The sequence below is a fragment of the Scyliorhinus torazame genome, chromosome 9 (genome assembly GCF_047496885.1).
Source record: "Scyliorhinus torazame isolate Kashiwa2021f chromosome 9, sScyTor2.1, whole genome shotgun sequence".
In the NCBI taxonomy this organism is placed as follows: Eukaryota; Metazoa; Chordata; class Chondrichthyes; order Carcharhiniformes; family Scyliorhinidae; genus Scyliorhinus; species Scyliorhinus torazame.
Window position 1 is genome coordinate 240,861,774 of NC_092715.1, and position 27,143 is coordinate 240,888,916.

General features: G+C 44.9%; 1 protein-coding gene across 27 annotated transcripts in view; it reads left to right on the forward strand.

Moving 5' to 3' along the window:
• LOC140429768 (receptor-type tyrosine-protein phosphatase delta-like) overlaps positions 1 to 27,143 on the forward strand; it is a 3,491,723-nt gene that overhangs the window by 3,262,560 nt on the left and 202,020 nt on the right. For 21 of the 27 annotated variants that reach the window (XM_072517184.1, XM_072517188.1, XM_072517191.1 and 18 more), the window contains one exon: positions 15,091 to 15,208. The exons of the other annotated variants lie outside the window; for them this stretch is intronic. In XM_072517184.1, the coding sequence (XP_072373285.1) occupies positions 15,091 to 15,208 (118 nt within the window). The remainder of the gene's footprint in view (positions 1 to 15,090; positions 15,209 to 27,143) is intronic. 27 annotated transcript variants of the gene reach the window in all.

Genomic DNA, 27,143 nt, shown 5'->3' on the forward strand with positions numbered 1-27,143 from the left:
AGATCCTCTCTGATCGATCACTGTCCAGATCCTCTCTCATTGATCAAATTCCAGATCATCTCTTATTGATCACTGTCCGGATCCTCTCTTATTGATCACATTCCATATCCTCTCTCATTGACCACTGACCGGATCCTCTCTGATTGATCACTGTCCAGTTCCTCTCTCATCGATCACTGTCCAGAACCTCTCTCAGTGATCACTGTCCAGATCCTCCCTCATTGATCACTGTCCATATCCTCTCTCATTGACCACTGTCCGGATCCTCTCTGATTGATCACATTCCAGATCATCTCTTATTGATCACTGTCCAGATCCTCTCTGATTGATCAAATTCCAGATCCTCTCTAATTGATCACAGTCCAGATATTCTCTCATTGATTACTGTCCAGATCCTCTCTGATTGATCGCCGTCCACATCCTCTCTAATTGATCACTGTCCAGATCCTCTGTGATTGATCACTGTCCAGATCCTGTACCATTGATCATGGTCCAGATCCTCTCAGATTCATCACTGTCCAGATCCTCTCTCATTGATCACTGTCCAGATCCTCTCTGATTGATCACTGTCCAGACCCTCTCTGATTGATCACTGTCCAGATCCTCTCTGATTGATCACTTTCCAGATCCTCTCTCATTGATCACTGTCCATATCCTCACTCATTGATCACTGTCCAGATCCTCTCTGATCGATCACTGTCCAGATCCTCACTCATTGATCACATTCCAGATCATCTCTTATTGATCACTGTCCGGATCCTCTCTGATTGATCAAATTCCAGATCCTCTCTAATTGATCACTGTCCAGATATTCTCTCATTGATTACTGTCCAGATCCTCTCTGATTGATCGCCGTCCACATCCTCTCTAATTGATCACTGTCCAGATCCTCTGTGATTGATCACTGTCCAGATCCTGTACCATTGATCATGGTCCAGATCCTCTCAGATTCATCACTGTCCAGATCCTCTCTCATTGATCACTGTCCAGATCCCCTCTGATTGATCACTGTCCAGATCCTCTCTGATTGATCATGGTCCAGATCCTCTCTGATTGATCACTGTCCAGATCATTTCTGATTGATCTATGCCCAGATCTTCTCTCATTGATCACTGTCCAGACCCTTTCTCATTGATCACTGTCCAGATCCTCTCAGATTGATCACAGTCCAGAGCCTGTCTCATTGATCACTGTCCAGATCCATTCTAATTGATCACTGTCCAGATCCTCTCTAATTGACCACTGTCCAGATCCTCCCTGAATGATCACTGTCCAGATCCTCTCTAATTGATCACTGTCCAGATCCTCTCTGATTGATCACTGTCCAGATCCTCTCTCATTGATCACTGTCCAGACCCTCTCTCATTGTTCACTGTCCAGATCCTCTGTGATTGATCACTGTCCAGATCCTGTACCATTGATCATGGTCCAGATCCTCTCAGATTGATCACTGTCCAGATCCTTTCTCGTTGATTACTGTCCAGGTCCACTCTCATTGATCACTGTCCAGATCCTCTCTCAGTGATCACTGTCCAGATCACCCTCATCGATCACTGAACAGATCCTCTCTCATTGATCACTGCCCAGATCCTCTCTGATTGATCACATTTCAGATCCTCTCTGATTGATCACATTCCAGATCTTCTCTGACTCATCACTGTCCAAACCCTCTCTGATTAATCACTGTCTAGATGATCTGAGATTGATCACATTCTAGATCCTCTCTGATTGATCACATTCCAGATCCTCTCTGATTGATCAATGTCCAGATCCTCTCTCATTGATCACAGTCCAGATCCTCTCTCATTGATCACATTCCAGATCCTCTCTGATTGATTACATTCCAGATCCCCTCTGATAGATCACATCCAGATTTTCTCTTATCGATCACTGTCAGAACCTCTCTCATTGATCACTGTCAGAACCTCTCTCATTGATCACTGTCCAGATCCTCTCTCATTGATCACTGTCCAGATCCTCACTCATTAATCACTGTCCAGATCCTCTCTGATCGATCACTGTCCAGATCCTCTCTCATTGATCACATTCCAGATCATCTCTCATTGATCATTGTCCAGATCCTCTCTAATTGATCACTGTACATATCCTCTCTGATTGATCACTGTCCAGATCCTCTCTGATTGATAACTGTCCAGATCCTCTCTGATTGATCACTGTCCAGAGCCTGTCTCATTGATCACTGTCCAGATCCACTCTCATTGATCACTGTCCAGATCCTCTCTGATTGATCACTGTCCAGATCCTCTCCGATTGATCACTGTCCAGATCGTCTCTAATTGATCACTGTCCAGATCCTCTCTCATTGATCACTGTCCAGACCCTCTCTCATTGGTCACTGTCCAGATCCTCTCCGATTGATCTATGGCCAAATCCTCTCGGATTGATCACTGTCCAGATCGTCTCTGATTGATCACTCTCCAGATCGTCTCTGATTGATCACTGCCCAGATCCTCTCTGATTGATCACTGTCCAGATCCTCTCTGATTGATCACTGCCCAGATCCTCTCTCATTGATCACTGTCCAGATCCTCTCTGATTGATCACTTTCCAGATCCTCTCTCATTGATCACTGTCCATATCCTCTCTCATTGATCACATTCCAGATCATCTCTTATTGATCACTGTCCGGATCCTCTCTTATTGATCACATTCCATATCCTCTCTCATTGATCACTGTCCAGATCCTCTCAGATTGATCACTGTCCAGTTCCTCTCTGATTGATCGCCGTACACATCCTCTCTAATTGATCACTGTCCAGATCCACTGTGATTGATCACTGTCCAGATCCTGCACCATTGATCATGGTCAAGATCCTCTCAGATTGATCACTGTCCAGGTCCTCTCTCATTGATCACTGTCAAGACCCTTTCTCATTGATCACTGTCCAGATCCTCTGTGATTTATCACTGTCCAGATCCTCTCTCATTGATCATTGTCCAGTTCCTCTCAGATTGATCACTGTCCAGTGCCTGCCTCATTGATCACTGTCCAGATCCATTCTAATTGATCACTGCCCAGATCCTCTCTAATTGACCACTGTCCAGATCCTCCCTGAATGATCACTGTCCAGATCCTCTCTAATTGATCACTGTACAGATCCTCTCTGATTGATCACTGTCCAGATCCTCTCTGATTGATCACTGTCCAGATCCTCTCTGATTGATCAGTGTCCAGAGCCTGTCTCATTGATCACTGTCCAGATCCACTCTCATTGATCACTGTCCAGATCCTCTCTGATTGATCACTGTCCAGATCCTCTCCGATTGATCACTGTCCAGATCCTCTCTCATTGATCACGGTCCAGACCCACTCCCATTGATCACTATCCAGATCCTCTCTGATTGATCACTGTCCAGATCCTCTCCGATTGATTACTGTCCAGATCGTCTCTGAATGATCACTGTCCAGATCGTCTCTGATTGATCACTGCCCAGATCCTCTCTTTTTGATCACTGTCCAGACCCACTCTCATTGGTCACTGTCCAGATCCTCTCCGATTGATCTAAGTCCAAATCCTCTCGGATTGATCACTGTCCAGATCGTCTCTGATTGATCACTGTCCAGATCGTCTCTGATTGATCACTGCCCAGATCCTCTCTGATTGATCACTGTCCAGATCCTCTCTGATTGTTCACTGCCCATATCCTCTCTCATTGATCACATTCCAGATCATCTCTTATTGATCACTGTCCGGATCCTCTCTTATTGATCACATTCCATATCCTCTCTCATTGATCACTGTCCAGATCCTCTCAGATTGATCACTGTCCAGATCCTCTCTGATTGATCGCCGTACACATCCTCTCTAATTGATCACTGTCCAGATCCACTGTGATTGATCACTGTCCAGATCCTGCACCATTGATCATGGTCAAGATCCTCTCAGATTGATCACTGTCCAGGTCCTCTCTCATTGATCACTGTCAAGACCCTTTCTCATTGATCACTGTCCAGATCCTCTGTGATTTATCACTGTCCAGATCCTCTCTCATTGATCATTGTCCAGTTCCTCTCAGATTGATCACTGTCCAGTGCCTGCCTCATTGATCACTGTCCAGATCCATTCTAATTGATCACTGCCCAGATCCTCTCTAATTGACCACTGTCCAGATCCTCCCTGAATGATCACTGTCCAGATCCTCTCTAATTGATCACTGTACAGATCCTCTCTGATTGATCACTGTCCAGATCCTCTCTGATTGATCACTGTCCAGATCCTCTCTGATTGATCAGTGTCCAGAGCCTGTCTCATTGATCACTGTCCAGATCCACTCTCATTGATCACTGTCCAGATCCTCTCTGATTGATCACTGTCCAGATCCTCTCCGATTGATCACTGTCCAGATCCTCTCTCATTGATCACGGTCCAGACCCACTCCCATTGATCACTATCCAGATCCTCTCTGATTGATCACTGTCCAGATCCTCTCCGATTGATTACTGTCCAGATCGTCTCTGAATGATCACTGTCCAGATCGTCTCTGATTGATCACTGCCCAGATCCTATCTGATTGATCACTGTTCAGATCCTTCTAATTGATCACTGTCCAGATCCTCTCTTTTTGATCACTGTCCAGACCCACTCTCATTGGTCACTGTCCAGATCCTCTCCGATTGATCTATGTCCAAATCCTCTCGGATTGATCACTGTCCAGATCGTCTCTGATTGATCACTGTCCAGATCGTCTCTGATTGATCACTGCCCAGATCCTCTCTGATTGATCACTGTCCAGATCCTCTCTGATTGTTCACTGCCCATATCCTCTCTCATTGATCACTGTCCAGATCCTCTCTGATTGATCACTTTCCAGATCCTCTCTCATTGATCACTGTCCATATCCTCTCTCATTGATCACATTCCAGATCATCTCTTATTGATCACTGTCCGGATCCTCTCTTATTGATCACATTCCATATCCTCTCTCATTGACCACTGTCCGGATCCTCTCAGATTGATCACTGTCCAGTTCCTCTCTCATTGATCACTGTCCAGATCCTCTCTCAGTGATCACTGTCCAGATCCTCCCTCATTGATCACTGTCCATATCCTCTCTCATTGAACACTGTCCGGATCCTCTCTGATTGATCACATTCCATATCCTCTCTAATTGATCACATTCCAGATCCTCTCTGATTGATCACAATCCAGATCTTCTCTGACTCATCACTGTCAGAACCTCTCTCATTGATCACTGTCCAGATCCTCTCTCATTGATCACTGTCCAGATCCTCACACATTGATCACTGTCCGGATCCTCTCTGATCGATCACTGTCCAGATCCTCTCTGATTGATCACTGTCCAGATCCTCTCTCATTGATCATGTCCAGAGCCTGTCTCATTGATCACTGTCCAGATCCGCTCTCATTGCTCACTGTCCAGATCCTCTCTGATTGATCACTGTCCAGATCCTCTCCGATTGATCACTGTCCAGATCCTCTCTGATTGATCACTGTCCAGACCCTCTCCCATTGATCACTATCCAGATCCTCTCTGATTGATCACTGTCCAGATCCTCTCCGATTGATCTATGTCCAGATCCTCTCGGATTGATCACTGTCCAGATTGTCTCTGATTGATCACTGTCCAGATCGTCTCTGATTGATCACTGCCCAGATCCTCTCTCATTGATCACTGTCCAGATCCTCTCTGATTGATCACTGCCCAGATCCTCTCTCATTGATCACTGTCCAGATCCTCTCTGATTGGTCACTTTCCAGATCCTCTCTCATTGATCACTGTCCATATCCTCTCTCATTGATCAAATTCCAGATCATCTCTTATTGATCACTGTCCGGATCCTCTCTTATTGATCACATTCCATATCCTCTCTCATTGACCACTGACCGGATCCTCTCTGATTGATCACTGTCCAGTTCCTCTCTCATCGATCACTGTCCAGAACCTCTCTCAGTGATCACTGTCCAGATCCTCCCTCATTGATCACTGTCCATATCCTCTCTCATTGACCACTGTCCGGATCCTCTCTGATTGATCACATTCCATATCCTCTCTCATTGATCACTGTCCGGATCCTCTCTGATTGATCACTGTCCAGATCCTCTCTCAGTGATCACTGTCCAGATCCTCCCTCATCGATCACTGTCCATATCCTCTCTCATTGATCACTGTCCGGATCCTCTCTGATTGATCACATTCTAGATCCTCTCTGATTGATCACATTCCAGATCCTCTCTGATTGATCACTGTCCAGATCCTCTCTCATTGATCACTGTCCAGATCCTCTCTCAGTGATCACTGTCCAGATCCTCCCTCATCGATCACTGTCCAGATCCTCTCGCATTGATCACTGCCCAGATACTCTCTCGTTGATCACTTTCCAGATCCTCTCTGATTGATCACCTTCCAGATCCTCTCTGATTGATCACTTTCCAGATCCTCTCTCATTGATCACTGTCCAGATCCTCTCTCATTGATCACTCTCCGGATCCTCTCTCAGTGATCACTGTCCAGATCCTCCCTCACCGATCACTGTCCAGATCCTCTCTCATTGATCACTGTCCATATCCTCTCTCATTGATCACTGTCCATATCCTCTCTCATTGATCACTGTCCAGACCCTCTCTCATGATCACTATCCAGATCCTCTCTCATTGATCACTGCCCAGATCCTCTCTCGTTGAGCACGTTCCAGATCCTCTCTGATTGATCACATTCCAGATCCACTCTGATTGATCACATTCCAGATCTTCTCTGACTCATCACTGTCCAAACCCTCTCTGATATATCACTGTCTAGATGATCTCAGATTGACCACTGTCCAGATCCTCTCTGATTGATCACATTCCATATCCTCTCTCATTGATCACTGCCAAGATCCTCTCTCGTTGATCACATTCCAGATCCTCTCTGACTGATCACATTCCAGATCCTCTCTGATTGATCACATTCCAGATCTTCTCTGACTCATCACTGTCCAAACCCTCTCTGATTGATCACTGTCTAGATGATCTCAGATTGATCACTGTCCAGATCCTCTCTGATTGATCACATTCTAGATCCTCTCCAATTGATCACATTCCATATCCTCTCTCATTGATCACTGTCCGGATCCTCTCTGATTGATCACTGTCCAGATCCTCACTTATTGATCACTGTCCAGATCCTCTCTGATCGATCATTGCCCAGATCCTCTCTCGTTGATCACATTCCAGATCCTCTCTGATTGATCACATTCCAGATCCTCTCTGATTGATCACATTCCAGATCTTCTCTGACTCATGACTGTCGAAACCTCTCTGATTGATCACTGTCTAGATTATCTCAAATTGATCACTGTCCAGATCCTCTCTGATTGATCACATTCCTTATCCTCTCTCATTGATCACTGCCCAGATCCTCTCTCGTTGATCACATTCCAGATCCTCTCTGATTGATCACATTCCAGATCCTCTCTCATTGATCACATTCCATATCCTCTCTCATTGATCACTGCCCAGATCTTCTCTCGTTGATCACATTCCAGATCCGCTCTGATTGATCACATTCCAGATCCTCTCTCATTGATCACATTCCATATCCTCTCTCATTGATCACTGCCCAGATCTTCTCTCGTTGATCTCATTCCAGATCCTCTCTGATTGATCACATTCCAGATCCTCTCTGGTTGATCACATTCCAGATCTTCTCTGACACATCACTGTCCAAACCCTCTCTGATTGATCACTGTCTAGATGATCTCAGATTGATCACTGTCCAGATCCTCTCTGATTGATCACATTCCATATCCTCTCTGATTGATCACATTCCATATCCTCTCTCATTGATCACTGTCCAGATCCTCTCTCAGTGATCACTGTCCAGATCCTCCCTCATTGATCACTGTCCATATCCTCTCTCATTGACCACTGTCCGGCTCCTCTCTGATTGATCACATTCCATTTCCTCTCTCAGTGATCACTGTCCGGATCCTCTCTGATTGATCACTGTCCAGATCCTCACTCATTGATCACTGTCCAGATCCTCTCTCAGTGATCACTGTCCAGATCCTCCCTCATCGATCACTGTCCAGATCCTCTCTCATTGATGAATGTCCAGATCCTCTCTGATTGATCACATTCCATATCCTCTCTCATTGATCACTGCCCAGATCCTCTCTCGTTAATCACATTCCAGATCCTCTCTGACTGATCACATTCCAGATCCTCTCTGATTGATCACATTCCAGATCTTCTCTGACTCATCACTGTCCAAACCCTCTCTGATTGATCACTGTCTAGATGATCTCAGATTGATCACTGTCCAGATCCTCTCTGATTGATCACATTCTAGATCCTCTCTAATTGATCACATTCCATATCCTCTCTGATTGATCACTGTCCGGATCCTCTCTGATTGATCACTGTCCAGATCCTCACTCATTGATCACTGTCCAGATCCTCTCTGATCGATCATTGCCCAGATCCTCTCTCGTTGATCACATTCCAGATCCTCTCTAATTGATCACATTCCAGATCCTCTCTGATTGATCACATTCCAGATCTTCTCTGACTCATCACTGTCGAAACCTCTCAGATTGATCACTGTCTAGATGATCTTAGATTGATCACTGTCCAGATCCTCTCTGATTGATCACATTCCATATTCTCTCATTGATCACTGCCCAGATCCTCTCTCGTTGATCACATTCCAGATCCTCTCTGATTGATCACATTCCAGATCCTCTCTCATTGATCACATTCCATATCCTCTCTCATTGATCACTGCCAAGATCTTCTCTCGTTGATCACATTCCAGATCCTCTCTGATTGATCACATTCCAGATCTTCTCTGACTCATCACTGTCGAAACCTCTCAGATTGATCACTGTCTAGATGATCTTAGATTGATCACTGTCCAGATCCTCTCTGATTGATCACATTCCATATTCTCTCATTGATCACATTCCACATCTTCTCTGACACATCACTGTCCAAACCCTCTCTGATTGATCACTGTCTAGATGATCTCAGATTGATCACTGTCCAGATCCTCTCTGATTGATCACATTCCATATCCTCTCTGATTGATCACATTCCATATCCTCTCTCATTGATCATTGCCCAGATCCTCTCTCGTTGATCACATTCCAGATCCTCTCTGATTGATCACATTCCAGATCCTCTCTGATTGATCACATTCCAGATCTTCTCTGACTCATCACTGTCCAAACCCTCTCTGATTGATCACTGTTTAGATGATCACAGATTGATCGCTGTCCAGATCCTCTCTGATTGATCACATTCCTGATCCTCTCTGATTGATCACATTCCAGATATTCTCTGACTCATCACTGTCCAAACCCTCTCTGATTGATCACTGTCTAGATGATCTCAGATTGATCACTGTCCGGATCCTCTCTGATTGATTACTGTCCAGATCCTCACTCATTGATCACTGTCCAGATCCTCTATGATCGATCACTGTCCAGATCCTCTCTCATTGATCACATTCCAGATCCTCCCTGAATGATCACTGTCCAGATCCTCCCTAATTGATGACTACGAGATCCTCTCTGATTGATCACTGTCCAGATCCTCTCTGATTGATCACTGTCCAGATCCTCGCTAATTGATCACTGTCCAGATCCTCCCTGAATGATCACTGTCCAGATCCTCCCTAATTGATGACTGTCCAGATCCTCTCTGATTGATCACTGTCCAGATCCTCTCTGATTGATCACTGTTAAGATCCTCTCTAATTGATCACTGTCCAGATCCTCTCTCATTGATCACTGTCCAGACCCTCTCTCATTGATCACTGTCCAGAACTTTCTCATTGATCACTGTCCAGATACTCTGTGATTGACCACTGTCCAGATCCTCCCTCATTGATCACTATACACATCCTCTCTGATTGATCACTGTCCGGATCCTCTCTCATTAATCACTGTCCAGATCCTCTCCCATTGATCACTGTCCAGATCCTCTCTCATTGATCACTGTTCAGATCCTCTCTGATTGATCACTATCCAGATCCTCTCTCATTGATCACTGTCCAGATCCTCTCTCATTGATCACAGTCCAGATCCTCTGTGATTGATCACATCCCAGATCATCTCTGATTGATCACTGTCCAGATCCTCACTCATTGTCACTGTCCAGATCCTCTCTGATTGATCACTGTCCAGATCCTCTCTCATTGATCACTGTCCAGATCCTCTCTGACCGATCACTGTCCAGATCCACTCTGATTGATCACTGTCCTGATCCACTCTGATTGATCAAAGTCCAGATCCTCTTTGATTGATCTCTGTCCAGATCCTCGCAGATTGATCACTGTCCAGATCCTCTCTGTTTGATCGATCTCCAGCTCCTGTCTCATTGATCACTGTCCAGATCCTCTCTGACTGACCACTTTCCAGATATTTTCTGATTGATCTATGCCCAGATACTCGCTGAATGATCACTGTCCAGATCCTCTCTCAGTGATCACTTTCCAGATCCTCTCTCATTGATCACTTTCCAGATCTTCTCTGACTCATCACTGTCCAGATCCTCTCTGATTGATCACTTTCCATATTATCTCAGATTGATCACTGTCCAGATCCTCTCTGATTGATCACTGTCCAGATCCTCTCTCATTGATCACTGTCCAGATCCTCTCTGATTGATCACTGTCCAGATCCCCTCTGATTGATCCCTGTCCATATCCTCTCTCATTGATCACTGTCCATATCCTCCCTCATTGATCACTGTCCAGATCCTCTCTCATTGATCATTGTCCAGTTGCTCTCTCATTGATCACTGTCCAGATCCTCACTCATTTATCACTGCCCAGATCCTCTCTGATCGATCACTGTCCAGATCCTCTCTCATTGATCACTGTCCATATCCTCCCTCATTGATCACTGTCCAGATCCTCTCTGATTGATCACTGTCCTGATCCACGCTGATTGATCACTGTCCAGATCCTCTCTGACTGATCACTGTTCAGATCCTCTCTCATTGATCACTGTCCAGATCCTCTTTCATTGATCACTGTCTTGATCCTCTCAGATTGATCACTGTCCAGATGCTCCCTGATTGATCACTGTCCAGATCCTCTCTCATTGATCACTGTCTGCATCCTGTTGGATTGATCACTGTCCAGAACCTGTTGGATTTATCACTGTCCAGATCCTCTCTGATTGATCACTGTCCAGATTCTCTCTGATTGCTCACTTTCCAGATCCACTCTGATTGATCACTGTCCAGATCCTCTTTCATTGGTCTCTGTCTAGACCCTCTCTCATTGATCATTGTCCAGATCCTCTCTCATTGATCACTGTCCAGATCCTCACTCATTGATCTCTGTCCAGATCCTCACTCATTTATCACTGTCCAGATCCTCTCTGATCGATCACTGTCCAGATCCTCTCTCATTGATCACTGTCCAGATCCTCTCGATTGATCACTGTCCAGATCCACTCTGATTGATCACTGTCCAGATCCTCTCTGATTGATCACTGTCCAGATCCTCTCTCATTGATCACTGTCCAGATCCTCACTCATTGATCACTGTCCAGATCCTCCCTGATCGATCACTGTCCAGATCCTCTCTGATTGATCACTGTCCAGATCCACACTGATTGATCACTGTCCAGATCCTCTCTGATTGATCACTGTCCAGATCCTCTCTCATTGATCACTTTCCAGATCCTCTCTCATTGATCACTGTCCAGATCCTCACTCATTGATCACTGTCCAGATCCTCCCTGATCGATCACTGTCCAGATCCTCTCTGATTGATCACTGTCCAGATCCACACTGATTGATCACTGTCCAGATCCTCTCTGATTGATCACTGTCCAGATCCTCTCTCATTGATCACTTTCCAGATCCTCTCTCATTGATCACTGTCCAGATCCTCACTCATTGATCACTGTCCAGATCCTCCCTGATCGATCACTGTCCAGATCCTCTCTGATTGATCACTTTCCAGATCCTCTCTCATTGATCACTGTCCAGATCCTCACTCATTGATCACTGTCCAGATCCTCCCTGATCGATCACTGTCCAGATCCTCTCTCATTGATCACTGTCTGCATCCTGTCGGATTGATCACTGTCCAGAACCTGTTGGATTGATCACTGTCCAGATCCTCACTCATTGATCACTGTCCAGATCCTCTCTGATTGATCACTGTCCAGATCCACACTGATTGATCACTGTCCAGATCCTCTCTGATTGATCACTGTCCAGATCCTCTCTCATTGATCACTGTCCAGATCCTCTCGATTGATCACTGTCCAGATCCACTCTGATTGATCACTGTCCAGATCCTCTCTGATTGATCACTGTCCAGATCCTCTCTCATTGATCACTGTCCATATCCTCACTCATTGATCACTGTCCAGATCCTCTCTCATTGATCACTGTCTGAATCCTGTTGGATTGATCACTGTCCAGAACCTGTTGGATTTATCACTGTCCAGATCCTCTCTGATTGATCACTGTCCAGATTCTCTCTGATTGCTCACTTTCCAGATCCACTCTGATTGATCACTGTCCAGATCCTCTTTCATTGGTCTCTGTCTAGACCCTCTCTCATTGATCATTGTCCAGATCCTCTCTCATTGATCACTGTCCAGATCCTCACTCATTGATCACTGTCCAGATCCTCACTCATTTATCACTGTCCAGATCCTCTCTGATCGATCACTGTCCAGATCCTCTCTCATTGATCACTGTCCAGATCCTCTCGATTGATCACTGTCCAGATCCACTCTGATTGATCACTGTCCAGATCCTCTCTGATTGATCACTGTCCAGATCCTCTCTCATTGATCACTGTCCAGATCCTCACTCATTGATCACTGTCCAGATCCTCCCTGATCGATCACTGTCCAGATCCTCTCTGATTGATCACTGTCCAGATCCACACTGATTGATCACTGTCCAGATCCTCTCTGATTGATCACTGTCCAGATCCTCTCTCATTGATCACTTTCCAGATCCTCTCTCATTGATCACTGTCCAGATCCTCACTCATTGATCACTGTCCAGATCCTCCCTGATCGATCACTGTCCAGATCCTCTCTGATTGATCACTGTCCAGATCCACACTGATTGATCACTGTCCAGATCCTCTCTGATTGATCACTGTCCAGATCCTCTCTCATTGATCACTTTCCAGATCCACTCTGATTGATCACTGTCCAGATCCTCTTTCATTGGTCTCTGTCTAGACCCTCTCTCATTGATCATTGTCCAGATCCTCTCTCATTGATCACTGTCCAGATCCTCACTCATTGATCACTGTCCAGATCCTCACTCATTTATCACTGTCCAGATCCTCTCTGATCGATCACTGTCCAGATCCTCTCTCATTGATCACTGTCCAGATCCTCTCGATTGATCACTGTCCAGATCCACTCTGATTGATCACTGTCCAGATCCTCTCTGATTGATCACTGTCCAGATCCTCTCTCATTGATCACTGTCCATATCCTCACTCATTGATCACTGTCCAGATCCTCCCTGATCGATCACTGTCCAGATCCTCTCTGATTGATCACTGTCCAGATCTACACTGATTGATCACTGTCCAGATCCTCTCTGATTGATCACTGTCCAGATCCTCTCTCATTGATCACTTTCCAGATCCTCTCTCATTGATCACTGTCCAGATCTCTCTGATTGATCACATTCCAGATCCTCTCTGATTGATCACTGTCCATATCCTCTCTCATTGATACCTGTCCAGATCCCCTCCCATTGATCACATTCCCGATCCTCTCTCATTGATCACTGTCCAGATCCTCTCTCATTGATCACTGTCTACATCCTGTCGGATTGATCACTGTCCAGAACCTGTTGGATTGATCACTGTCCAGATCCTCTCTGATTGATCACTGTCCAGATTCTCTCTGATTGCTCACTTTCCAGATCCACTCTGATTGATCACTGTCCAGATCCTCTTTCATTGGTCTCTGTCTAGATCCTCTCAGATTGATCACTGTCCAGATCCTCTCTCATTGATCACTGTCCCCATCCTCTCTCATTGGTCACTGTCTCGATCCTCTCGGATTGAATTCTGTCCAGATCCTCTCTGATTGATATGGGCAGCACGGTAGCATTGTGGACAGCACAATTGCTTCACAGCTCCAGGGTCCCAGGTTCGATTCCGGCTTGGGTCACTGTATGTGCGGAGTCTGCACATCCTCCCCGTGTGTGCGTGGGTTTCGTCCGGGTGATCCGGTTTCCTCCCACAGTCCAAAGATGTGCAGGTTAGGTGGATTGGCCAAGATAAATTGCCCTTAGTGTCTGAAATTGCCCTTAGTGTTGGGTGGGATACTGGGTTCTGGGGATAGGGTGGAGGTGTTGACCTTGGGTCGGGTGCTCTTTCCAAGAGCCAGTGCAGACTCGATGGGCCGAATGGCCTCCTTCTGCACTGTAAATTCTATCATAATCTATGATAATTCCAGATCCTCACTCAGTGATCACGGCCCAGTTCCTCTCTCATTGATCACTGTCCAGATCCTCTCTCATTGATCACTGTCCAGATCCTCTCTCAGTGATCACTGTCCAGTTCCTCTCTAATTGATCCACTATCCAGATCCGTGCTGATCCATCACTGCCCAGCTGTGACATCAGAAAATTAAATATGACTTTTTACTTCGGTCGAGAACAGATAAGACAAGTTACAATCTTTCTGCCGTAGTTGCTTGTTCTTTCAAAGAGTACAACAATGACAGATAATTGTTTTCACAACTGCACAAATACAGCCTGTTAACCCTGAGTAACAGCTTTCATATCATGTTCACAGTATGATGAAGTAACAATTAATGTTCCTTTGCACTTTCTAACTGAAATTCATTGTTGAACATTTGAAATGTATGGAAAATGATGTGGAAGATAAAGAAACGTATATGTCTTTTAGAAACTGACAAAATCTGTTACTCAAACATGTTAATACGTGTTAAACCTGAACACAGGATAGATTAAATGTTGCGCCCCACAATTTTCCTGATTCCCATATTGATCACAGACCTGAACAGTGTGTGACTGATGGCCGAAAACTCCACAAGAGACTCTCATTGTTGTTTTATTTCTTTCCTTTTTATTCTGTTGCCTTTTCTGTGTACAGGAGATGATCATTTCTGGGCTCTTGCCTGAAGCTACCTACTCTGTCACTGTGACAGCTTACACAACAAAGGGAGATGGAGCTCGTAGCAGAGCCAAGCCTGTGGTGACCACTGGTGCAGGTGATTGATTTCTGGAGATAATTATTGGGTTTCAGGCAGTTGATCCATAATACCAACCAAATAGCCAGATTTTAAACACCACTTCCAACTTTTTTAATTCAATGTTTTAATACTAGGGTGGTTATTCCGAGAGTTCAGACCCCACCCACCCCCCCGCCCCCATCCCCCCCCCCCCCCCCCCCCCCCCATGTGAAGGATTGAAGCAGCTGGGATCCATCCTGTCTGGTTCCTGTGCCAAAAATGTCAGAGGCAAGAATGGATTCACAGAAATCCTGTCAGTTTTTATCGACAAGCTTGCTGTAGCTATCCTGGACGGTCGCTGCGTAAGGTAACATTCAAACGTGGCATATTTTGCAAATCGATGAATGCAAGAAACCCCGGTTCCCACCCCTGCCAATTGTTAAAGCTGAATAGTGTCCTCCTTGGGTTCCCTGGGCACCTCAGATTTTCTCTTATTTATGGTAGCCTGCCTCCAGCTTCCATGGTTCCATGTGTATCCATGCATCAGAATCTGGTTTGTTGAGAGTATCACTAGTGGAGTGCAAAGCACTCATTCAAGTTGCTGATATTCAGAAATAGATGACAGAGGTTTTCACTGTCCGCATTGGACAAGCCTGTCCAAAAGCTTTGCAGCTTAATGTCTGTTGTCATCATTCTGATTTAGCACATAAAGCTCTCATTGATACTCCAGGCAAAGACTAATCAGCGCGGTATCAGTTCAAACATTCAAATGGAAGGCAGTGGGAATAATTTTGACTGTGTGCAGCAGTGTGAAATGAGTGATTGTGAATTGCCAGCCAGATTTCAGTCTCTCTTTAATTTTCCTTTCTGCTGATTTCAGTTAAGTGAATATTGGGAGTGATGTGCAACAGGCAGTTGATTCAATGTCACTTGTTTTCCAATATTGTGCAAAATCAAATTTGCACCCAGTGCGTCAACAGACATTTGGCTGTGGCCCTTAATATCAAAAAATGTTTCCTACAGTGGGTGAATGACATATCTGCAACCTAGGCAGATGAAAACCAGTAGGGGTGGGTGGGGGTGGGGGGAGTGGGGGCCGGTGCTGCAGGGAGAGAAGTGTTGATAGATGTAGGAAAATGTGGTGCTAGCATAGCTGCACCAAGATACAGCATTGCCTCATGTTTTCTGATAATTGGATACAAAGCTGTCAGCAAAATACCCAATAAATCTCATTAACTGTGAGTGTTTATGCATGCATGCATATATATATAGATGATCGAGTGAGAATGATTGTGCCTCTGATCCTACCATCCCGAGAGCTGTGAACACCTGTTTTCCACAAGTGCAGCTGAGAACTGGCAAGAACAGGACGTAGCTCCTCGAGAAATCCAGCCACTGCACAGTAAAATAGATTTCTTTTTCTGCCATGTGTCACATGGAAATGGGGACTTGGCATTCCATCTTTCCAACTAGCAGAGGGGATGGGCAGCAGTGGACTGCTCTCTCTACACGAGACTACATCACTGAGGACCAGGCCTGGTCGAGTATTGCACGGAACAATCCCTTGCACTTGGCTTTAAGCTGTTTCACAGGCTCCCAGGCTGGTAGTAACTTTTGCGGTCTGAATGAGTCCGTGTTCCATGTATTTGTTGAATGTGAGGACTTGTTCAATTATTTGAGGTGATTGCTTGTCAGCTTTCGGCTTCACATTCACCAAGCACTGCTAAACTTTAGCTATTTGCTAGCTTGGCTCCTGGACTTTGTGTTTGATCCTGGGCTTAACCAAAATATCAGTCTTTACGTCCACAATGACTTGGCCTGTGAATGGGTGTTGATGGGAATATTGGGTCAGGGTCACTCAGCCTTCCTGCCTCTCTTGCATGGTTTTGTTCATGCCTGTGTGGCTCTGCAGAGGGAGGTTGCCTACACTTGGTGCCTTCAGTGTCTTGTAGGCATTAATAAGCATGCGGGCAGCACGGTAGCACAGCTACTTAGCAGAGTTGCTTCACAGCTCCAGGGTCCCAGGTTCAAGCATGTTCTCCCTGTATCAGTGTGGGTTTCCTCCGGGTGCCCTGGTTTCCTCCCACAGTCCAAAGATGAGCAGGTTAGGTGGATTGGCCATGATAAATTGCCCTTAGTGTCCAAAAAGGTTGGGGTGGGGTTGCTGGGTTACAGGTATAGGGTAGAGGTGTGGGCTTAAGTAGGGTGCTCTTTCCAAAGGCCGGTGCAGACTCGATGGGCTGAATGGCCTCCTTCTGCACTATAAATTCTATGAATGTGACGATTATGTTTCATTACTTTTTTTTGTTTTATTGATGTACTTAATCTGTTCAAATTGCTTTGGTGGTTGTCTCTCTTCAAACAAGGGGTGGCATAAGTGAGAAAGTCTGTTGAGGATGAAGGGACAAACCAGTGTTAACCTTTATGGATATTTTTAAAAATGCATGCATAGCTGAATACATAGGAGATGCATACTCAGCTATTGGACCCTAGAGCATATCGCAGGGTGAGGATTTGTAGGCAATTGTGATCAACATTGGAGCAGTGTTACAGGGGGAACTCATGGAATTGAGTTACTCGACTGTACTACATGCCAGCAAAATACTTGAGGGACTTCTCCATGATGAAACCAGCACCTTGTGGCTACGAAGGGCACACCTACTGTTACCGTAGTTAAGAGCCAGTTAGCTGAAGATCTGTCAGAGGGAAAATATCAGAAGCTATTATTAAAGACGTTATAGCAGGGCACTTAGATAAATTCAAGGTATTCAGGCAGAGTCAACATGGTTTTGTGAAAGGGAAATTATGTTTAACCAATTTATTGGAGTTCATTGAATAAGTACTGATATTATGTGGACAAAGGGGAATGCGGCAGGTGTATTGTATTTAGATTTCCAGAAGGCATTAGATCTGATACCATATCAAAGGTTAATGCAGAAAATAAAAGCTTATAATATAGGGAGTAACATATTGGCAAGGATGAAAGATTGGCTAGCTGACAGACCATAGGCATAAATGTGTCATTTTCTGGTTGGCAAGTTGTAATGAGTGATGTGACAAAGGGGTGAATGCTGGGGCCTCAACCGCTTACAGTTCATATAAATGACTTAGATAAGGGGACCAAAGGTATGGTTGCTAAATTTGCTGATTGCACAAAAATAGGGAGGAAGGTAAGCTGTGAAGAGGATGTAAGGAGGCTACAAAAGTTAATCATGGAATCAGTGCAGAAGGGGGCCATTCGGCCCATCGAGTCTGTACCAACCCTCTGAAAGAGCACTCTACCGAGGCCCACTCCCCCACTCTATCCCCGTAGGGGCAATTTTAGCATGGCCTTATTTAAGGAAGGATGTAAATGCACAATGAGCATTTCAGAAAAGGTTTATGAGACTAAATTTGCTGATGACATAAAGATAGGAATGGGATCCCATTCGAGTCCTCGAGGCATGTCTTATAAAGAAAGGTTGGGCTTGCATCCGCTGGAGTTCAGAAGAGTAAGAGGCAACTTGAATGAGAGATACAAGATCCTGAGTAGTCTTGACAGGGTGGATGTGGAGAGGATGTTTCCCCTGGTCAGAGAATCTAGAACTAGGGAGTCGAACATTTAAAACAGATATGAGGAAAATGTATTTCTCTGAGGATAGTGAGTCGCCGGAACTCTCTTCCTTCAAAAGGCAGTGGAAGCAGAGTACTTGAATATTTAAAAAACAGAACCAGATAGATTCTTGATGAGAAAGGTGGTTAAAAGTTATCAGCGGTAGGTGGGATTGTGGAGTTGAGATTACCGTCAGATCAGCCATGATCTTATTGAATGGCAGCATGGACTCAATGAGACCTGCTCCTCCTCCTATTTCGGATGCTCGTGTGCACCAATTGCACTTTTACCCAGATCAAGTTGGAATAACGTTAGCCAGAAAACAAGATACAGTGAATGGTAGAACCCTCAAGAGTATTGACAGTCAAAGAGATCTAGGTGTACAGGTCCACAGGTCACTGAAAGGGCAACACAGGTGGAGAAGGTAGTCAAGAAGGCATACGGCATGCTTGCCTTCATTGGCCGGGGCATTGAGTATAAAAATTGGCAAGTCATGTTGCAGCTGTATAGAACCTTAGTTAGGCCACACTTGGAGTATAGTGTTCAATTCTGGTCGCCACACTACCAGAAGGATGTGGAGGCTTTAGAGAGGGCGCAGAAGAGATTTACCAGGATGTTGCCTGGTATGAAGGGCATTAGATATGAGGAGAGGTTGAATAAACTTGGTTTGTTCTCACTGGGACGACGGAGGTTGAGGGGCGACCTGATAGAGGTCTACAAAATTATGAGGGGCATAGTCAGGGTGGATAGTCAGAGACTTTTTCCCAGGGTAGAGGGGTCAATTACTAGGGGGCATAGGTTTAAGGTGAGAGGGGCAAGGTTTAGAGGAGATGTACGAAGCAAGTTCTTTACACAGAGGGTAGTGGGTGCGGGAACTCGCTGCCGGAGGAGGTGGTGGAAGCAGGGACGATAGTGACGTTTAAGGGGCATCTTGTCAAATACATGAATAGGATGGGAATAGAAGGACCCAGGAAGTGTAGAAGATTTTAGTTTAGACGGGCAGCATGGTCGGCACAGGCTTGGGGGGGGCCGAAGGGCCTGTTCCTGTGCTATACTTTTCTTTGTTCTTTGTTTTTTTGCCCTTCTACATTCCTGTTGTGTGAGGGATTTGATATTTTGGGGGATTTTTTTCATCTGTGTTTTTGTAATTTTGGCCCTGGGAGTGTGGCAGGGAGGGTGACCCTTGGTTGACTAAATATTGTAATATTTAAGACACAGAATATACCAAGGGTTGTTACATCAGACTCTGCTTCAGAACAGGGGTTGGAACTGAATTGGGAGGTGGTTAACTGGTAACATCGATTAGTTAAAGGGACAGAGAGAGTGAACACCAGCAAAGGGGCAGACCTTTCGAGGATCGACTCCACGCTGCTGAATTGTTGCCATCCGCTTCATGCTGCAGAGGGGAACAGCAGGCCGTGATGAGCAGTAATTCCTCCCCTGTGCCTGGAGTTGGAGGAGGCAGGAGAAGATTGCTTGTGCTTCATGCTGCTGGGGAAATTGAGGTGAAGAGAGCCCGAAGGCAATTTCCAGCCGAGTGAGGCTGGAACAAACAACAACTGGCTGGCTCTGTGAAGCTGGGAGTTGGGGCACAGCCTTGCAAATGCAGTGGGACGCAGTTTCAGGAGAAGAGATTGAGCAACTTGGAGGCAAGCAGTCTGGGTTGGAGTAGCTTTTGAGGGAAACCGGAGGCTTTATCTTGGAAAGAGAGGAGCAGTGTTGCAGGAGGAACTCATGGAATTGAGTTACTCAACTGTGGAAGAAATCTCTGTAGGACAAGAGTTTTAAATGCATTTTATGACTCACTGACATGTGAGTGGGTTGCTGAGAATATTTGGGGGATCTGTCTTGGTTGTGGCTGCCATTTAACATGCAACTTGTGCATCCACAGTTCACCTGTTAATTCATGTTTATTTCATGTTAATTCTGGATATGAGAGTGTAAGGTAGGTAGTGTTGACTGTGCGTGTTCCTGATTTTTGTAAACTAAAGGTTCTTCTGTTTGCTTAAAACTGTGGAACCTTGCAGCTTTACTCTCTTCGTAAGGACCTGGGACCTCAAATGTCATCTACTTAACAAGAAGAAGCCACTGGTCCCCAAGTGGATCCTAACAAAATTGTGAGTCTTGTCTGGGATCGTAACAAAATTGGAGGGTCTGGTCTGGGATCATAAACAGTTTCATGGTTCTTCAGAGCTGTGAGACAACACGTGCAGAAATAATAATTGCATACCACTAGTGTCATCCTTGAGGCATCATCAAACGCGTAGTTACATAAGAACTAGGAGCAGGAGTAGGCCATTTGGCCCTCCGAGCCTGCTCCGCCATTCAATGAGATCATGGCTGATATTTTGTGGACTCAGCTCCACTTTCCGGCCCGAACACCATAACCCTTTATTCCTTTATTCTTCAAAAAACTATCTATCTTTATCTTGAAAACATTTAATGAAGGAGCCTCAACTGCTTCACTGGGCAGGGAATTCCATAGATTCACAACCCTTTAAGTGAAGAAGTTCCTCCTAAACTCAGTCCTAAATCTACTTCCCTTTATTTTGAGGCTATATCCCTAGTTCTGCTTTCACCCGTCAGTGGAAACAACCTCCCTGCATCTATCGTATCTATTTGCTTCATTAATTTATATGTTTCTATACGATCCCCCCCGCATCCTTCTAAATTCCGAGTACAGTCCCAGTCTACTCAACCTCTCCTCGTAATCCAACTCCCTCAACTCTGGGATTAACCTAGTGAATCTCCTCTGCACACCCTCCAGCGCCAGGACGTCCTTTCTCAGGTAAGGAGACCAAAATTGAACACAATACTGCTGGTGTGGCCTTACAGTTTATACAGTTGCAGAATAACCTCCCTAGTCTTAAACTCCATCCCTCTAGCAATGAAGGACAAAACTCCATTTGCCTTCTTAATCACCTGTTGCACCTGGAAATCAACTTTTTGCGACTCATGCACTAGGACACCCAGGTCCCTCTGCACAGCAGCATGTTTTAATATTTTATCATTTAAATAATAATCCCTTTTGCTGTTATTCCTCCCAATGTGATAATCTCACAGATGTCAACATTGTATTCCATCTACCAGACCCTAGCCCATTCACTTAAACTATCCAAATCCCTCTGCAGACTTCCGTATTCTCTGCACTTTTTGCTTTACCATTCATCTCAGTGTCGTCTGCAAACTTGGACACATTGCACTTGGGCCCTAACTCCAAATCATCGATGTAAATTGTGAACAGTTGTGGGCCCAACATTGATCCCTGAGGGACACCACTAGCTACTGATTGCCAACCAGAGAAACACCCATTCCTCCCCACTCTTTGCTTTCTATTTATTAACCAATCCAATATCCATGCTACTACTTTACCCTTAATGACTTGCATCATCATCTTATACAGCAACCTTTTGTGTGGCTCCTTGTCAAAAGCTTTCTGGAAATCCAGATATACCACATCCATTGGCTCCCTGTTGCCTAATGCATTGGTAATGTCCTCAAAAAATTCCACTAAATTAGTTAGGCACAACCTGCCCTTTATGAACCCATGCTGTGTCTGTCCAATGGGACAATTTCCATCCAGATGCCTTGCTATTTCTTCCTCGATGATAGATTCCAGCATCTTCCCTACTACCGAAGTTGGACTAATTGGCCTATAATTACCCGCTTTTCTGCCTACCTTCTTTTTTAAACAGTGGTGTCACGTTGGCTAATTTCCAATCCGCAAGGACCACCCCAGAGTCTAGTGAATTTGGTAAATTATCACGAGTGCATTTGCAATTTCCCTAGCCATCTCTTTTAATACCCTGGGATGCATTCCATCAGGGCCAGGAGACTTGTCTACCTTTAGCCCCATTAACTTGCCCATCACTACCTTCTTTGTGATAATCGTCTCAACGTCCTCAGCTGTCATAGCCTCATTTCCATCAGTCACTGGCATGTTATTTGTGTCGTCCACTGTGAAGACCGACCCAAAAAACCTGTTCAGTTCCTCAGCCATTTCCTCATGTTCCATTATTAAATCTCCCTTCTCATCCTCTAAAGAACCAATATTTACCTTAGCTGCTCTTTTTTGTTTTATGTATTTGTGGAAACTTTTATTATCTGTTTTTATATTCTGAGCAAGTTGACTCTCAATCTATCTTACTCTTCTTTGTTGCTTTTTTTAGTAGCTTTAGTACATTTCCCAATCCTCTAGTCTCCTATTAATCTTTGCCACTTTGTATGCGTTTTCCTTCAATTTGATACTCTCACTTATTTTCTTAGATATCCACGGTCGATTTTCCCTCTTTCTACCGTCCATCCTTTTTGTTGGTATAAATGTTTGCTGAGCACTGCGAAAAATTGCTTGGAAGGTTCTCCATTGTTCCTCAACTGTTTGTCCATAAAGTCTTTGCTCCCAGTCTACCTTAGACAGCTCTTCTCTCACCCCATTGTAATCTCCTTTGTTTAAGCACAAAACACTAGTCTTTGATTTCACCTTCTCACCCTTCCATCTGTATTTTAAATTCCACCATATTATGATTGATCCTTCCGAGAGGATCCCTAACTATGAGATCATGAATCAATCCTGTCTCTTTACACAGGACCAGATCGAGGATCGCTTGTTCCCTTGTAGGTTCAATTACATACTGTTCTAGGAAACTGTTCTATACATTCTGTACACTCCTCCTCAAGACTGCCTTGACCGACCTGGTTAAACCAATCGACGTGTAGATTAAAATCCCCCATGATAACTGCTGTACCATTTCTACATGCATCAGTTATTTGTTTGTTTATTGCCCACCCCGCCATAATGTTACTATTTGGTGGCCTATAGATACTCCTATCAGTGACTTTTTCACCTTACTATTCCTGATTTCCACCCAAATGGATTCAACCTTATCCTCCATAGCACTGATGTCATCCCTCACTACTGCCCGGATGTCATCCGTAAATAACAGAGCTACACCACCTCCCTTACCATCCACTCTGTCCTTCCATGTAGTTTGATACCTTTGGATATTTAACTCCCAGTCGTGACCATCCTTTTACCATGTTTCAGTAATGGCCACTAAATGATAGTCATTCACGATGATTTGCGCCATCAACTCATTTACCTTTTTCCGAATAATATGAGCATTCAGGTAAAGTACCCTTATGTTGGCTTTTATACCTCAGTTTTGAATCTTAACACTTCTATCAGTAACCTCTCCTAAGTTATTTTTCCTTTTAACTTTTCTCCTAATTTTCCTTATCATTGTATCCATATCTTCATGTTACAACCTGCCGCGTCGCTTTCCATTTATGTTTTTACTTCCCGTTTTATTCCTTTTAGTATTACTGGGCCTATTCACTGAGCTCTGCTCAGTCACTGTACCCTGCACTGTAGCCTTTTTTGATTTTTGACTCTGGCTTCTCGGCCTTACACTTTCCCCCTTCCTGCCTTTTGTTTCTGTCCCCGTTTTGCTTCCCTCCGACTTCCTGCATCAGTTCCCATCCCCCTGCCACATTAGTTTAAACCCTCCCCAACAGCACTAGCAAACACCCGCCCTAGGACCTTGGTTCCAGTCCTGCCCAGGTGCAGACTGTCCGGTTTGTACTGGTCCCACCTCCCCCAGAACCGGTTCCAACGCCCCAGGAATTTGAATCCCTCCCTCTTGCACTATCTCTCGAACCACGCATTTATATATCTATCCTGACATATCCTGACTAGCTCGTGGCACTGTAGCAATTCTGAGATTACTACCTTTGAGGTACTACTTTTTAGTTTAACTCCTAACTCCCTGAATTCAGCTTGTAGGACCTCATCCTTTTTTTTGACGATATCTTTGATGCCTATATGCACGCGACAGCTGGCTGTTCACTCTGCCCCCAGAATGTCCTGCAGCTGCTCCGAGACATCCTTGACCCTTGCACCAGGGAGGCAACATACCATCCTGGAGTCTCACTTGCGTCCGCAGAACCGCCTGTCTATTCCCCTTACGATGGAGTCCCCGATCACTATAGCCCGGCCATTCTTCTTTCTGCCCTTCTCCGCAGCAGAGACAGCCACGGTGCCATGAACCTGGCTGTTGCTGCCTTCCTCTGGTGAGCCATCTCCCTCAACGGTATCCAAAGCGGTATACCTGTTATGCAGGGAGATGACCTCAGGGGACATCTGCACTGCCTTCCTGCTCTTGCTCTGTCTTTTGGCCACCCATTTTCTATCTCCCTCAGTAATTTTCACTTGCGGTGTGACCAACGCAGTGAACGTGCCATCCACGACGTCCTCGGCATCGTGGATGCTCCAAAGTGAGTCCATCAGCAGCTCCAGAGTCATCAAGCGATCTAACACGAGCTGCAGCTGGATGCACTTCCTGCACATGAATGAGTCAGGGACACCGTAAGGGTCCCTGAACTCCCACATCGCACACGCAGAGCATGGCACGGGTCTGAGTTCTCCTGACATGTCTTAACCGTTAAATTAACTTATATAATATTGTTATTACTTTTTAAACTTGTTTTTATATCTCTCATTATAACGATTTAGTTATTAAACTTTAATTTCTGAACTTTAAATTCTTACCTTCACTTTCACCACAGATGCCAAGGTAGGGTTTTATATCACCTACCTTCTCAGGATGCTCCCTGGTTATCTCTCTGTTTCCCGGGATGCACTCTGGATCTTTCCCTGCAGACTAACAGTTACAAAGCCAGACAAAGAAAACAAAAAGGGAAAAAGCACCTCCACCCACCCTGCACCGAATTACCACACTGCTCCAAATGACCAAGCTCCAATTCCCACTCTGGCTGTCTCACTCACTCAGGATGTCTCAACTTCACCGTGCGCAAAAGAGTTATGAAAGTTGAGAAACGCACAGTGGTGGCCATGACCATCATCAATTCCAAAGCTAGCCATTCCTTCAACAAGTAGATAGCCCGAAATAAACACACATGGATCCCAGGGTTTAGTTGCACAACACCAATATCTTACCACATGACCCCTCAACCACTGAATTAATGCCTCCGTATGGTAAAGCATCCCATGTTTAATTGGATAAAAAATTGGGATTGACTAAAATATTCCTTTGACTAAATGCAGAGGAATAAAAAATAGTTCTGTTCGCTGGACAAACGGAATCCTTGTATTTCAACAATAGGTCTGCATCATGAGACCAACCGCCCAGTCAATTTGCTCAAGCCTTTTCAACATCGGCAGCTACCATAAATTCAACCAATCGGGGCATTATTTTTGACCATAATGACAGACCTGAATCTAATAGAAAGCCATCTTCTTGTGCTATCTCTGTTTCTGCAGCCAAGGCAAAAAAGGAGAGTGGGAGGGGAGGGTATGAAACTATGAATGGCATTTCCGTTGATCTGTAAAGGCCTTACTAATAAGTTTCAGTGGGAAATGTGGCAGTTTGGTGCCGGGGAACTTTAAACAACCAGGTACAAATTAGTTCATTCACTCAGCTGGAGTTTATTCAACAAAGGGCAGATAAATTCTCCCACAAAGTGGCTTCTCAATGTGGGTTTTCCCATAATTGTTGTGCCATATAAGCTGGTCCTGTGTTATTAATGCTGTCTGGAAGCAAAGCTTCACAGGGTAAGCCCCCACACCCCACCGTCTCAGCATTCGGGATGGCACAGTGGTTAGCCCTGCTGTCTCACAGCAACAGGGACCCAGATTCAATTTCAGTCTTGGGTGACTGTGAGGAGGTTGCACGTTCTCCCCGTGTCTGCGTGGGTATCCTCCGGGTGCGCCGGTTTCCTCCCATAGTCCAAAGATGTGCAGGTTGGTTGGATTGGCCGTGCTAAATTGCTCCTTAGTGTCCAAAGGTTAGGTGGGGTTACGGGAGATAGGGCGGAGGATTGGGCCTCCTTCTGCACTGTAGAGATTCCACAATACTGCGATACACACCTTGAACAATATAGTGCTGGGCTTGTAACACTTCAAACGACTGAGCTGTACAGTAAACTGTTGAAAAGTTCTCATGCAATGGCCAGCTATATATAACATGAAATTATACTTTATATCCCAGCTATTATACAGAAGCTACATCATAGAAATAGGTATTTCAGCCCAACTGGTCTATGCTCGTGGCTTTGATCCCACAAGCCTCCTCCCACCCAACTTTATCTGAACCTATCGGCATACCCTTCTGCTGTTTAGTTCTCATATAATTATTTAGCTTCCCCTTAATTTCATCATTGCAGTTAGCAACAACGTCTGTACATAGTAGGACATTCCATGTTCTAACCACTATCTAGATAAAGATGCCTCTTTTGAATTTCTCATGGGATTTATCAGCGACTAACTTATATTTATCACCTCTTGCTTTAGATTTCCCACAAGTGAAGACACCATCTGTCAAGCTCCTTTGTAAATTTGAATACCTCTATTAGCTTCTCTCATTC